The 16,315-nt window shown below is 36.0% G+C and overlaps 1 protein-coding gene across 1 annotated transcript in view; it reads left to right on the forward strand.

Moving 5' to 3' along the window:
- LOC148946330 (unconventional myosin-XIX-like) overlaps positions 1–16,315 on the forward strand; it is a 60,353-nt gene that overhangs the window by 1,262 nt on the left and 42,776 nt on the right. Inside the window, exons 2-4 of the mRNA XM_089097666.1 lie at positions 3,423–3,565; positions 11,095–11,211; positions 13,528–13,815. Of these exons, the coding sequence (XP_088953792.1) occupies positions 3,423–3,565; positions 11,095–11,211; positions 13,528–13,815 (548 nt within the window). The remainder of the gene's footprint in view (positions 1–3,422; positions 3,566–11,094; positions 11,212–13,527; positions 13,816–16,315) is intronic.

Here is a 16,315-nt window from a genome sequence, read left to right on the forward strand (position 1 = left end):
CTTAAGTAGTAACTATGACGTCACGGCGTAATGATTTTATTTCATGATGACGTCATGGCGCAATGATATTATTTCATGACGTCTTCAGAAACCACAACATAATTTCGTATTTTTCTATTCCCGTCATAGATCTAATATAAAGCTATGACGACATTCATTATTTATCTAGTAGGGTTTCAGACAAGGTAGATCTAATGATGTACTTTTGTTTTGATCTTACTCTATTTTTAGGAGTTTTGGGTTTTTATATTTCTTAGCATGGGACTGATCGTCTCTTACTAGGTTGCTAGCTACTGCTGCAACCCAAATTATAAGAGGCAGCCTGGCCGAGTGGTCCAAGACACTGGTGTTAGCCACCTGTCTCTTCGGAGGCGTGGGTTCAAATCCTACCGCTGGTATACGATTATGTTTGAAAGACTGCAGTGTGAAAAGAATCAAAAATGCAGTTTTTGGTGGAAAAATTTATTCTCTTTTAGAAATAATTTATTTTAGTTACTATAGATTTTTAACCCAATTAATTTCCTTTATAATGAGCTATTGAACAACCCTCTGCGATGTTCCAGTGCCAAGCTATCTGTGGAAAAGAAAAAAAGAAAAAAAAAGAAAAAAATATCCCGTTTAGGCAGAATGTTGTTGAAGCTGTCACATTTCTAGATTTTCAAGTCAATATATTTCCCTTGCTGTTCAAGCCAAGGGACAGAAAGTTTCCTATACATGGGTTTCGGACAAGGCGGTTCTAATGGTGTACTTTTTGTTTTGATCTGACTCCTCTGTTAGGAACTATGGGTTTTCATATTTCTTAACATTGGACGTGATCGTCTCTTACTAGGTTGCTAGCTACCGCTGCAACCCGGATCCTAGGACCTCTATAGAACGTGGTTCCTATGGCCTCAAGCAAATAGCATGGGAATTCCTAGGGCCTCGATAGAATTCAATATTATCATTCTATGGGCCCCCCTGCGTACGTCCCTGAACTACCCCCCCCCCCACTACCAGGAAAAATCTCCCCTGAAAACGTCTGTACTGTATACTTCCCAATAACCAATACTATATGTTAACATTGGGTAAAGTTCATAGCTTTCAGCCCTCCCCCCCGGAGCTTCGGGAGATTAAGTCATCCTAAAAGACATACTTATAATATTTTCGAACATGTTGAACAAAATGGCTATCTCAAAATTTTTATCGGGTGACTTTGGGAAAAAGTGACCGTGGGAGGGGGCCTAGTTGCCCTCCATTTTTTTGGTCACTTAAAAAGGGCACTTGAACTTTTAATTTCCATTCCAATGAGCCCTCCCACGATATTCTAGGATCACTGGGTCGATACGATCACCCCTGGGAAAAAAAAATAAAATAAACACGCATCCGTGATCTTTCTTCTGGCAAAAAGCGGTTTTTAGGAGTTATGGGTTATTATATTTCTTAGTATTGGACATGATCGTCTCTTACGAGGTTGTTAGCTACTGCTGCAACCCGGATAGATCCTTTATGTAATCTGTCATCCGTCCAAGAAAAGCCGAAAAGCCACTTTTTCTGCGTGTGATGTATATTATATCGTGGTTGCAGCGACAGCTGCAATCTACTAAAGAACGAACCACGCCCCATAGTAGTCGAAAATTTAAAAACGCGTTAAATGTATATAATCATAAGTAACGTATATAATCGTGGTTGCAGTTGTAGTCAAGGTTAGTGTTAACAATGCCTTCACAGATTTAAAAGAGCTAAAAAGGCCGCTGAAAGGAACAGTACTTGAGCATACATAAGAGTGGTTACTAAGTTGCTTTGTGATCAAGATTTTAAGAGAAAGATTATCAAGCAACAATTGAGAGAGAAAAACAAAAGATATTCTGCAGACTAGGGCTATCGAGAAACACATATTATCCGAATAATTAGTAAACAGCGATGAAAGCTATCAAGAAAATAGACGCTATCAAGATGAAAACTATCAAGTTAAAAAGTACCATCAAAGATTAAGACTTTATATAAATGCAAGCAAGTCAGTGGCTAGGAGCTTTAGTCACACGCTTCCACAAACCTTAAACATAACTTATCAGTCAATTAAGCATAAGAGAAACCAACTTTTCAAGAAGCTTGTTGAATCTAGGATGGAAAATCATAGTTTTCAAACAAAATAAACACTGTGAGGGATATATCCTAAGTCCAAAATTATGGTAAGTCCAAAGCAGTTCTTGGTAAACTGCGAAATATTCTACGAATGTATTATCGGGAGATGGAAAATATCAAAATTACAGATTAAAGCATTCCTTGAAAGACCTGATGTTGTTGTAAAGTTGTCTAAGGATTCTCTGGCAAAACTTCATAGTAATAAATAATATTGAAAAGAAACGTCGGATGTTAAAAGAAAAGCTTCCAAGTCCTGGATTTACAACGATGGAATTATTTATAGATGGAATTCAAAATATTAGACAGCACTGCGAATGCAAGGAGGTCTACTTTTTAAAAAATTAAGCACGTGAATTTCAAGAGGAACAATTGCAGCTACTGCACCAGTGACGGCAATACATTAACAGACAAGGAGACACGTTTTTTTTTTCGATTATGGCGACAACGAACCCGTTAGTTTAATAACTAAATGCTGGGGTAAGACTGATGGCGTTTCTGATATAGTACAACTGAAGTCATTCATAGAAAACATCAAAAAGCAGGTCTCCTATATTCCTACCTCAATTCGTCACTGCGCACAGGCGAACGCGGAGTCAAGAAGAAGTGTGCAAGACATGCTGTGTCCCAAAAATATTTAATGGAGAAGGCAGAAATTTTCGTTACTGTATAGTACCTATGCTGTGCAGCCTGGACTTGAAAGTAGATGAGCTCACTCCATCACTCGGGTCACATCAAAAGTAAATTACACTCACAAAATAAATTCCCCCAAGTTATGATATAAAACTATGGTTCAATAATCCTTGAAATAGTAGTCCTAGAATTTGCATTTGGGTATGAAGTTATGCAGAACGTTTCCATAATAATCACAACAAAAGGAAAAAGAAGTATTTAAACAGGAGTAAAACTTCAGCGTAAAGAGCAGTAAGCACATATTTTCGACTCTGTAAGCCCAGCCAGAGTTGACCCAGTGCTAAATGGGTACCTGGAGAAAACTAGGGAAGGCAAATAGGAAGGTTGTGCGAAAGCACAGGATGGCTGGCCCCCAATCCCCCATTGCACTTCCTGGCTGAAGGGCCATGAAACGAAGATCGGCACCACTGGTAGGGACTGTAAAAGTGCAGTGCTGTATTCTTTTTTTCTTTTTTTTTGCTTATGGTAAACTTAACTTTTTTCTGGTACATTATCACCAAGTGCAGTATTTTTCCATTAGAATGTTTCTAAAAAGTGTTGGTTTGTATTTCCTTAAAAACAATGGAATTTTAATTTTACTTGATAAAATTATATTTTTTTCTTTTCTCTAGTCATCAAGCAACTTTCAGATAGATATGAGAGAGGCAATTTTTACACTTGGGCAGGTCCTACACTAGTTGCCATCAACCCTTTAAAAGATGTGCCAAGCTTATATGGTCTTGAACAAATTTACAAGGTTAGCTGTGAAGATAAGGTAATTGTTATTTATATAGATAATGTAAAGGTATGTCTATAAAAGGGCATTTTTTAGTTGTGTTATTGATAAAAAAAGCAAAAAAAAACCCCACAGAAACTGTTTAAGTAATACCAAAATTGAAAGTGCACATAAGCAATTTTAGCACCTGCTTTTGTCCTACAGGCCAAAGAGTATAGGTAACTGATAAGTGGAAACTGGTGGTAGTTTCAACATTTAAAAAAAATCAGCGCCATCTAGTTTCTGGCGATACCTGGCATTTCTTCAAGCTTGTTAATTATTTTTCTGTCAGGAATTGATATTAGACACTTATTACTACTACTCTAATTATACCGATTGCACAAGTTTAATTAATTTTTTTTTTTACAATGAAGAAAAATGCTAAGTGCTGCGAAACGCTAGATGGCGTTGATAGTATTTTTTTTTGTTAACACTAGCACCAGTTCCCACTCTTATCAGTTACCCATACTCTGCTCTAGTCCTTTGATTAACATTATATATTAGTATGCTTTAGACTTTGTTAATTCTTATATTCCCAGTGTAAGTATTGGTATTATATAATTTTTCTGCTCTCCAATGGTTTTAGTGTATCTAAGAAAGGCGAAAAGGGAACTGGGAACTTCTTTGGAGGGTGTAAAGACAGAGGCTTTGAATAGATTGGGATGAAGGAGGAGCGTGCATAGCTGTGTTGGCCTCAAGCGGCTTGGTGCTTCAGAGTTGTTAGTAGTTGTAGAAAGCTGAAAATTTTGTTGTTATTCCTTACCTAAGATTCAGTTCTATCCATCTATCGGATCTAATTTTTGAAATTTGATTTACAGAGTCTTTGTATTAAAGATGTACTGAAAATTGGTTGAAAATCGCTGAAATAACGGACAATTTTCTTATTTTCTAAGCAAATTTAGATCCTCCTCTAAGGAAAAGTATAAGCAATATCATAATTCTATGTTTGTGATCGGATAGGTCTGAGATTTACAAGTACAATGATATAAACATCTTGTTCTTTTGGTGCTTCAGGCTTGTCGCAAAATTGCTTCTTTCAGAGCTTATACCTTAAGGCAGAGTTGATTGAGACCACAGCAAAGTTTGGTATAGCTATTATATGGAGCTTTAGTATTGTAATCAAAATGTTTACAGGAATTTATTATTAGTAAAAATATACAATTCTGTATTGCTTCAAGTGGACCATTTGTAGTAGGAAGTTTCGACATTGATGATCAAGAAAATACCGAAAACCCGTTTTTGGGCATCAAATTTTTGGCCAAAAAGACTAACAAACTAAATCTGCATGTAGATACTCATACCCGTGTTGGCCCATGGCATTGAATTTCATATTCGTGCAGCTGCAAAGTGATATAGAAAGCTGGTAATGAAAATCTTGATAGATTAATGCTAGAGAAACATTTAAGCAGGAAACAATAGGTACTTTTCGTGAAATCAAATTTTCGCCGATTTTTCATTTGCTGGTACTTGAGGCCTTTAAATGTAGATTAACTCTACATTTTCTAGTTACTCTGGAATGCTCAAAACCAAATACCAGTCTTTTATTTTTGGGTAACTTGAGAAACCAATATTTTTATTATTAAGAAACAATCTTTTGCTCTTTGGGAAATCTTAGGGTAAATATTTATTTCCTTTTTAACTATTATAAATAATTCTACATGTTCTATTTCTTCTGGAATGCTCAACACCAAATATCAATGTTATTAAGTATAGCTGAATGATTAATCGCTAAGAATAGCTCAAGTTAAACCTTTCTTGTCAAGCAAAATACAAGTAGCATGCCGAAAGTTCCAGTTTTGGGAATAAGAAAATGGCTTGTCATACAAATGTGGCATAGCCGAAAATACGGCTGTGGCCAAACAAAAAATATACCGTTCTTGAATGGATTCAGAATAGGTTAGCAGACAATATTTAAAAGGAAGCTAGATCTTCATGAGGGGTAGAAAAATAAAACCCTGAATGTAGCAGAACAGAAGTAGCTTTTACAACTGTGATGGTCTCAGGTGACTTGATCCTGTGATCAGGGCTGCCACCTGCAGCACGGAAATGCTACTTTATCACTATTTTATCGTTTGCACCACCTACAACATTGAATCTAGTTCTTTTTATCTTATTTGACCAAATTAAAAATATAGACACATAGAATGCAATTACATGATGTGTCTCACATCAACTTGTTTGTCAAAACATTCTTTATGCATGACAACAATCTAAATACATTTAAATACGGGATATGCGTGTGGACGTGCATTTTCCCATTCAGCGCTCTGATCAGCTCAGGATACTTTTTTACTCATTTATATTAAAATAACATTAAAAAACTGACCTAAAACTAATTTAAGTACATTGAAACGGACCATGCTCGTGTCGCACAAAAAATTTTTGAATTGTAGCGCCGAAAATTGCTGTGTAGTACGCAAATTTGGACAATTGTAGCACTTAAGGAACTGACCGTGGTGGCAACCCTAACTGTGATTATTTATTTAGGAGTACAATTACTTTTCTGCAAAAGAAAAAGTATCGATAGATGGTCAGGGGCTTGCACTAGCATTGCCTTAGTAAGAACAAATATGCCACCAATTTATAATTTTAATTTATCGTTTTCCCCAACAACTTCCTGCGAAGAACATGGTCATAAAAATTTTGTGCCATGAGCCTCAATAGAACTTGGAATACATCCTCGGTAAAAGTGGTCAGGTAAATTGAAAAGCACTATTTGAGCTCGGTTTTATCGAAATAGTGCATTTGTAGTATCTAACCATATCCTCTCCCTGACAAGGATGGGCTGGGTAAAAAAGGTCGAAGCTGTTCCGGTGTTCAGAGATGGTTTGGGGTCTCTGCCCTACCATAAGCTTCTTCCTCCGTCCCTATTCCTGGACGTGAAACCCTGCCTCCCTGACCCATACTGGTGTCAGGGTTGACATTTCTCAAGTTCGCCTAACTAGAACCGTGACTGCAAATGGTGCTGCAGAATGACCTTGAGGAGTGGTGCCCATACAAGGAATTGTAGCCTAGTAAACGACAGTTGCTCTCGATTCCGGTTAATTGATAATATTTATGGATTTCGCTTATTTCTTTGGCTGGATTACTTGGACTCAAAACCTTCTATCCATCTATATTATCTATTATGGGCTGCCTCCTCATTGTAGTATGATATTTGTGGGCATGAATATATAATGAGATGGAGGTAATATGCTTGAAAGTGATAAAATAAAAAAAAAAACAAGTTTATTAACTGAAAGTAAGGAGCAACATTAAAACTTAAAACGAACAGAAATTATTGCGTATATGAATGGGGCTGTCCCCTCTTCAACGCCTCAGTCTTTACGCTTAAGTTTTTTTTTATTGTTTTGAAAAATAGAGTTGTGAGAAAGAGTCAAACTATAGCGTAAAGAGCGAGGCGTTGAGGAGGGGACAGCCCCTTTCATATACGCAATAATTTCTGTTCGTTTTAAGTTTTAATGTTGCTCCTTACTTTCAGTTAAAAAAAATTGTTTTTTTAATTTAATTTCTGAACGTTTTTGAATTAATGCAGGTTCTGATTTTGGCTCACTGTACATGAATAATTAAAACGAAATTTGCATGTTAATTTTACTTGTTTTTGGTTAAATGGCTTTCTCGAAAGTTCTTTAATTTTATTTATGAACGTTTTTATTAATATATGTAACTTACGAATTAACTTCCGTAACGAACTTCCACATTTATATATTTTTAATACGTATATTAGGGGGTTCGATCCATGTTCAATACCTCGCTCTTTACGCTAAAGCTCGAATTTTGTTCCAATTTTTTAAAAATGACCCCTTAATAACAAAGGCCGTTAATTAGTATAAATAGCTCTTATGAAAGTACAAGAAAAAATTTAGCGCAAAGAGCGAGGTATTGACTTGGGGGCGAACCCAATCATATACGTAATAATTTCTGTTCGTTTTAAGTTTTGATGTTGCTCCTTACTTTCAGTTGAAAAACTTGTTTTTTTTTAAATTTAATTTCTGATCGTTTTTTAAGTATTGCTGGGAAATCCGGTGCCCCTTCATAGCAATGTCCCTTCCTCCATGGGAAGATCCTCCCACGTAGCCCCCTACCCCCACCACCAGCAATAATTCCCCTTGAAAACGTCTGTATGCTTCCCAATAACCAATACTATATGTTAACATTGGGCAAAGTTCATAACTTGCAGCACTTCCCCCGGGGACTGTGGGGGATTAAGTCATCCTCAAAGACATAGTTATTATATTTTTTTACCATGATGAACGTAATAACTGTCTAAGAATTTTGATAGGGTGACTTTGGGAAAAAATTTGCTTGGGAGGGGGCCTAGTTGCCCTCCATTTTTTGGTCACTTAAAAGTGGCACTAGAACTTTTAATTTCTGTTCTTATGAGCTCTCCTGCGATATTCTAGGACCACTGCGTCTATACGATCACCCCTGGGGAAAAGAAACAAAAAAACAAATAAACACTCATCCGTGATCTTTCTTCTGGCAAAAATTACAAAATTCCACATTTTTGCAGATAGGAGCTTGAAACCTCTTCAGCAGGGTTCTCTGACTTATTGGGGGTGTTTCCCCCTTTTTTCAAAAATAACGAATTTTCTCAGGCGCGTAACTTTTGAATAGCAGGACTAAACTTGATGAAACCTATATATTTGAAATCAGCATAAAAATCCGATTCTTTTGATGTATCTATTGGTATCAAAATTCCGTTTTTTAGAGTTTCGGTTACTATTGCGCCGGGTAGCTCCTTAGTAAGTTCGTTACCACGAACTGTTTGATTGTGTACCCGTCAACTCTTCTTGATTGAAGAGCATCGCCAAGCGTGGGAAACCATGTGGTCAAGATGGGTCCAGTATTGTCTGAAGCTTCCATTCATTGGAGGTCCCCAGGGACTTCTTTCTGTCGGTTTTAAGCTGGTTAAGCACTTTGTGGAGACCCGAGGAAATGTATTATGCCCTGACATGCACTGGTAGGACTCATTGCTTTTCCTGAGGCCATAAGAATTTCTCCGCTTTAAGTTGCATGAAAATTGCAACCTGGATAAAAGGCTAAATCTCTTGGATAGGAGTAAATGAACGTTAAGTGGTGATGTTAAGTAGCGGGAAGATACATCAAGTGGTATTATTATTAAAGAGTATGGGTGCAGTGAAGATGTTAAAAGTAGAATAACTAATGCCCAGGGTGTCTTTTCACAGTATGATGTGGAAACTATAGTGATGACAGTGGTCAAATATGGTTCTGACATGTTGGTGCTTCGGGAGACAGAGGAGTATTTGTTAGATGTTTTCCGGAGGAATAGTCTACGGATAATTTTGGGTACCCATTTGACTGGCCGTATTTCAAGCACTAAGCTATGTGGAACATGTGGTTCTATCTCACTTTTTAGAATTATAGTAAGAAAAGGCATAAGACAAGTTTATGGATGAAGGATAACAGACTGCCAAAGGTCGTTCTTTTCGGTCAACCATCTTGGGCCAAACAAAAGTAGGTTGCCTCAGAAAGAGGTTGGAAAAAAATATTTAAATGAAATTTAAATATTTTAAATATAACTTCTTGGAAGGGTGTAAAGAGGGAAGCTTCGAATAGATTGGGATTGAGAAGGAGTGTCAACAGGTTGGTGCTCCAGTGAGTTGTTAGTAGTAGTATTGCTCTGAGAATCGATTTGAAACTTGGGTAAAGGAGTAGTAGGACCTCGCGACTTTAGATTCTTTTTTTTTGAGGGGGGGGGGAGGAAATTTGAGGACTAAACCTTCTTTAGTCCGATAATTTGGTTCGCCCGAAAAAGCACCAACACTTTTCTGAACAACTAGGGACCAAATTTGGGATCCGTAAATCCCGGAGTCAAGTTAAACCCTCGTTTTAGCCCCCAAAAAATTGGGTCAATTTTTGTGCCAGTCAACCAGGAATTACAATATTTTTGCTCAACCCTGATCAAAAGGGATATTTGACTTTGATTCTTTTTATCGTTCCAGATTAAAAGACTGATCGATATGTGAGTTCAAAAATAATGTCAGTTTTTTTTTCTTCAATTATCTTTAAATTACAATGCATGTAGACTAAACCAAGGGAGACTCCCCTCGTCAAGTGAATGAAGAAAGTGAAAGTAAAGAAAGTGAAAAAAATGGTTGCGCAACTACATAGTACAATAATATCCACGTTTTTTTTGTGTTTTTTTTTCACCGATGGGGTCGAAGCTCATAGGGTATGTAGATATGGACAGGGAACAAAAAATAAAAAAAAGTGGTTGTATTGATTCGCGATTGCTTCAAAAGATTTCTGGCATTCATTTTAGAAGTGTTATTTAGCCATCAACTTTCTGTGTCAAATAGAATTAAAAATTTTATGTAATCAAATAGAATAAAAAGGAAACGTGTAGACAAAAAAAATTGTCAGTTTAAAATAGTAAATGATTTATTTACTTTATAAGTTTAATTAGTTTACAAATTTATTTAGGTATAAGTCTAGAATTGGGGCTGTAGAGAAGGAAATATGGTAAGAAACAATTTTTACCTCATAATATGCATAGTACTTGTAGTTAATAGATTTCCACTGCAGCTCCACTATACCCTACCCCCTCCCTAATGTGCAAATATATAGCAAAAAAATAATATATTTCCCGTGCATTTTGTCATGCGTCAATTTTGTTTCAACCCGTGTACCCGTAAATTGAATCGACTGTGACGAAATCAAAAACTGTAAATCACATGGGAAATATATTATTTGGGCCAAATATTTGCACATCAGGAGGTCTGGGGTAAAGTAAAGTGCGTATGTGTAAGCTACAATTATTCTGCATGTTATGAAGTAAGAATTGTTTTCTTAACATGTTTCCTCATCATCAACAGGCCCAATTTTAGACTTGTACCTTTATTTATACGATTAAAATATTACTATGAAATTATATATAAAATAAAATTTATATTATAAATTTATTTAATCACATTGTAATAAATTTATTTCTATTTATTTATTTGTATATTTATAAACTAAATTGTTTAGTTTTTTGTAGCCTTGACTGGTATTGAGAATTGTTTTGAGGGGGGGGGGGTAGTCCCAGTTCTAATTGCTGTTTATTTGTAAATTGTAAACATCGATTAGAATTGTGATTTTATTTGTGGGTAGTGTTGATAATGTTCTGACGAACAAAACACATTCATGGCTCTTTAAATTGTCTAGATTATCAATTTGAATTTCTATTCATTTAAGATCTAATCTATTCGTTATCTTCCATTTTGTATTTTATGTGATTATTCATTCGAACTTCTATTCGGCATATGTTTCATTTATTCATGCAACGTAATATCGGTTCGCTGGAAGTTTGAATTATGACGTAATGCTCCTTTTCTGTTTTTAACTTTCTGAACGTTTTTAAATGGAAAATTATTTTTATAATTAATTAAAGAAAATATCGAATTGTTTGAACTAATGTTTGAATATTTGAGAGAAGAACCAATATCTTTTTAACAGTTTAAAGTGATTAATTTTTTATCAACTGATTAATTTTATGATCAATCATTGATTAATTTTTTCCCCAGAAATGCTCGTCTCCAGATCCGCATATCTATAGAATTGCACAGAAGGCGTTGAAGTGCCTGAGATGGAATAATAAAAACCAAGCCATCATCGTCAACGGCGACAGTGGGGCTGGGAAGGTAATTTGCTCTTGCGTTATTCTTCTATTTGTCTAGCTCTTTTTTTTAGGTGTATATAGACCACGAATCCTTTAATGTGAAAATAATTACCAACTCTGACAATTTTATGGCAAGAAAAGACCAATATCATTATTATCTATTTGCCCAATTTAGTAATTAACTAATTACTATAAACTAATTAGTACAATCACTAGTTATACCAAACTGATATATAAACTAATTAATCAATAAGATAATTGAAAGTACCATGGATAGGTAATCCATGGGTAAAATCGGTATTTTTTATTGGTAAAGTTGGAACTTAAACAACCATATTATACAAAATAAGAATAGGTGTCTTTTTCATTAAAAAATAAATTCCAAGCTTTTCCTAGTTTCTTAAGATATACATGATGTAAGTTTTCACTTAGCTGGTTCATACCATCAGATTTCATTTTTGCGGTTCTTGCGACTCTGAAAAACTTTGTTTCGGATTCATTTTGTTATTAAAGAGTCGATTTACTTTTGACTTGTCTCTGCACAAATTGCGGACACATTGTACTACGGTCCTAATCATTGATAATGAAATTCGATCTTAAAGTCGCCTCGGTTCTGAACGCCGATGTTATTTTTTTCCCCAAAAAAATGTTTTATTTAAAAAAAATTAAAGTCTCATGGCTCCTTTTGAAATAACTATTAAGATTTTGAATCCAATTGCAGTAATGTTTCAGTAAGGTTTGATTTTAAAATTATCTCACTTTTTATCTTATAATAAAGTAGAAGTACTTCCCTTTTGCAAGAGTTTAAAGCGAAAGTTAATGCAGGCGTTTGGCACCTGGGGTAATGCTAAAATTCAATTGGAATAGGGCTAATCCTCTTGCATCGAGCACAGATGTTTCCTGAATTAAAATTTCGATTAGGGTAATATAATTCAAAGTTAGATCGGGGAAAGGCTTTCAATTAGGAAAAGCGCCCTTAATAAAATAGAAAGTATTTTTTCGAATGTTTCTGAAGGGTTGGAAGAGGCTTCTTTGAAAGTACCCTTTTCGCTATATTTCAACCAAAGACTATATAAAAGAGTGAGAACTGGAATTAAACCTCAACGCCATCTAGCGTTTGGCGATACTTGGCATTTTTTCAATGTAATAACAAAAGTAATTAATTTAATTTTTATAGTTGGTAAAATTGGTGTAGTAATAAGTGTCTTATCTCAGTTCCCAAAAGAATAACTATTACAAAACTATTACAACTGTCACCAAACGCTAGATGGCGTTTATTATTATCGACTCTAGCGCCAGTTTCCACTCTTATAAGTTACCCACACTCTTTGGTTTCAACCTCGTGTTTTAATGTCCAGCTCATCTGAAGGCCTGCTTGCTCCGAGTGTGTCGATTGCATGGTGGTGGATGCTCATAGGACCATCTATCGCTTAAAACGAATAAATTTCTTTCTGATTCAAAATTCTTTTTAATGTTCAATTGGTACTTAAAAAGTTTAGGAATAATGAGCTTTTTCATTTGTAGTAAATTCGTCAGCTTAAAGGGTTTAAAATCGCAGCTTAATGCAAATTTCTTGTTGTTTTATTCTCCAGTAGTCAACTAACAATGATATATTATCGATAATTTTCACAGCATATCAATCTTTGTGCTAGTTACTGTTTTCGTATTTATTGTTGTTATCATTCCCTAGACCTAGTTTCTTGAGCTTATCTTTCCATTAGCTTAGTTAAATACAAATGCAAATGAAATAATTGAATTTTATAAATACTCCCCCCAGGGTCATATAAAGGATTTTTTTTTTCGGGGGCGGGGGCGTTACAAAAAATTATTTAGAAAACGCATCAAAAATTTGTTTATATTCATGTTTGTTACGTTTTTACGAGTTGGAAAAACATTTTTTTTTTTTGGGGGGGGGGGGGGGGGTTCTAACCCCATAACCCCCCTCGATACGGTCTTGTACACCCCACCCCCTCCACTCTGTCTGAAAAATCAAAGTTATTACAGTTTTGTTGTTTTTCATTTGTTTATTCGTTTAGTGGTTTCATTTTTATATTTAAGCTTGAAAGTACGTCAATTTCTTGTATTTCAGATGTCTATAAAATATTTTTCGTGGTGTTAAGACCCCGTAAAATCATAAAGATTGTATATAAAGATATATTTTTAACTACAAATATCTATATACCTTGCTATCCATTGTTCAAACCCACGCTCCATCCAAAATAAGCTTGATCAACCCGAAATTTAATCCTAGTTGCGCGCCAAAACGCTTTCATCGAATTTTTACTGATTTGATAAATTCTTATTTAGTCTCTTTTCTTTAGTTTTTATTATTATTTAGACCTGCTCCGCAAGACACCTGCTTCAATATTTGGCAACCATCGAATCGTTCAGTGAGAAGGAGATTCATACTTTGGAAGACCGAATTTGCTTGACAAACCCAATATTGGAGTCATTTGGGAACGCAAAAACCATAAGAAATTCGAATAGTAGTCGTTTTGGCAAACTAATGAAATTAAATTATTCTAAGGGAAAGTTGGCAACTGGTCAGATAAAATCGTACCTGTTAGAACAGACAAGGGTGTCGTCTCAAGCAACCGGAGAAAGAAATTTTCATATATTTTACCAGGTATATTTTGTGTCATTATGTGAATTATAGCGCCATCTAGACACGTAATAATGACTTTTATCTAAATCAATGTACCTTTAGGGTAAACAGAGAGAGAAAGTGTGTGTGTGAGAGAGAAAGAATTCTTGTAAGAGAAACTTCTCAGCGAGGAAGTTCTCAAGATTGTTTTTTCTCCTTCGAAGTTTGTGAGATTTAGTTCTGTATTCGGACATACTGTCCCATTTTCATGGACCATACGCTACTTGCGGATTACTGATCACAGAATAACCGACTAGCGTATCTTTATGTTTGTATGCCCTTCTCAAGCCTTTTTCATATTACTCTTCTCTTCCAGAATCTAAAGGAATATGTTTATATTAAATTTTAACAAAATTCTGAAAAACTATTTTATGGAGGCCTTTTGACATTATAATATTGACGATTATAATATTGACAATAAAACTTATTCATTTCAAGGTCATGGAGCTTAATAATAGTTGCTAAACAGTTACCAGTCCATGGGACACCATGGGACATTTTATTCTTAAGGCACCGGAGCATTCCGCATCGAACCAACCTGTCAATACTAAAAGTTACCAATTACTACTATTACTAGCTAACTGCGGCATCGAGCCGCCTGAGGCCGACACAGCTACACACGCTCCTCCTCCATCCCAATCTATTCAAAACCTCTCTTTTTAAATCCTCCCAGGAAGTTTTCATTTCCCTTAAACCTTTCCTTACGACATCCTCCCACTCTTGGGAACGACCTGCTTTTCGTTGGGCCCTAGACTGTTGGCTGAAAAGGACAGTCTTTGGCAAACTGTCATCCTTCATCCACAGAACTTGCCCTAGTCATTTCAACCTTTCTTGCATTATAGCCCTGGAAAGTGCGATTGAACCATACTTTTCGTACAGCCTACTTTTTGTGACACTGTCAGTCAGGCGGATACCCAAAACCATTCGTAGGCAATCTCTCTGGAAACCATCTAGCAAATCTTCCTTCATTTTTCGGAGCGCCCAGGAGACAGTTATCAAACTGGTACTATATCCCAGAACCAGCGCTTTGCCCCATAGTATCCTTACTTATGATCTTCTTCCAACTTGGGAACTGAATCCTAGTAGCCAGAGGAAAATTCTCTGGCTGACATCCAGGAATGACCTAGACCCTTGGAGTAGCTTTTGCCGACAAGGGCTTCGTCGGGAAAAGATTGATTGAACATCGCAATACAGGGCGCCGCGGACTGGTCTTTTTTGTACAAGTTCAGTCATCCCGCCGTTCATTGATACCGGGCAGAATTTTTCTTTGTCTTCTCTCCGCTAAAAGTAAAGTAGCTAAGATACCTGCACTCATGTATGGGGATTTTAAGTTTCAAATTTTTATCCACAATCCTATTTAGTTTTTTTTTCTTTGAAAAGCGTTTTCTCAAATGAAACTGTTAGCAAAATCGATGAAAATTTAATTTTGTGCTGAGCGTGAACTAGTCATGACTTAAAGACTTGGATAATAAAAATAATTAAGAACCAAAAGAATAATAAGATAAGTAAATTTAAGTAAAATAAATTAAAAAAATAAATAAATAAGAATAATAAAACGGATGCTCGTACAGTGTTGTAATTTCGTCAAAATTGTGGGGTGGGGGGGGGGACTTTGAGCCAGTTTGCCCAAGTCAAGTCGAAATGACAGTGAAAATGAGCCATATAGTACCATAAAGGCAAAGGTAAACAAAAGAAAAATGATCTGTTTCTGTAAATGCTTTAATCATGTAGGCTTATTTTACTTTTGAACCAGTTTTGTAAGGCTCAAAATATCAGCTGGGAGGGGACTGGGGTGTGGTGGGGGACACAAACCGAAATTACTCTATAAATCGGGAATACTCCGTTAGATCCTTGCTCTTGCAATGAGAATGAACTTGCGGGTTACTGAAAACCATGATGGTAAATATTGTCACACTAAACATAGAATAAGACGTTTGTAGGTCTATCCCAAGATCTGCAAACTAATACAATGACAAAATGAAGAGCTAGACAGGATTTACGTCACCGCACATTAGGCATAAATGAGGGCCCCTCTGTACCCTAAACTTCCATTGCCTTGCCTCAAGGTAATGAATCGTTGCCCCAAGGGTGCATGATTTCCATGAGGGGATATAACCCAACCAAATGTCTTCAGTGTTTTGACTCAGTAAGAAACTATGCCTTCCCATGCCTCTACCACAAATTGTCTATCACTTATAACAAATTGGAGGGATCTTAATTTTCCAAATAGACTACCAATTTGCCCAATATGCAGTCTTCTGGGGGATGAATTGGCACGTTTTCTTTTAAGTGCAATGATTTGGCAAATCTACTGGGAGATTTGTTTATTGGTTAAGAATATAGATATATAGGCAGAAAAAATAGCCCTCCCCCTTCCCCAAGACTCTAAGTCTCCTTACGCCCCTCCCCTCCTCCCAAAAAACAATAGATTTTCCTTAAAGTCTCAACTTCATTCCCGAGCGGGAGACAAAAGAGGGCATGT

This window comes from Artemia sp. Qi Xiang Cuo, chromosome 12 (genome assembly GCF_049724085.1).
Source record: "Artemia sp. Qi Xiang Cuo chromosome 12, ASM4972408v1, whole genome shotgun sequence".
NCBI lineage: Eukaryota > Metazoa > Arthropoda > Branchiopoda > Anostraca > Artemiidae > Artemia > Artemia sp. Qi Xiang Cuo.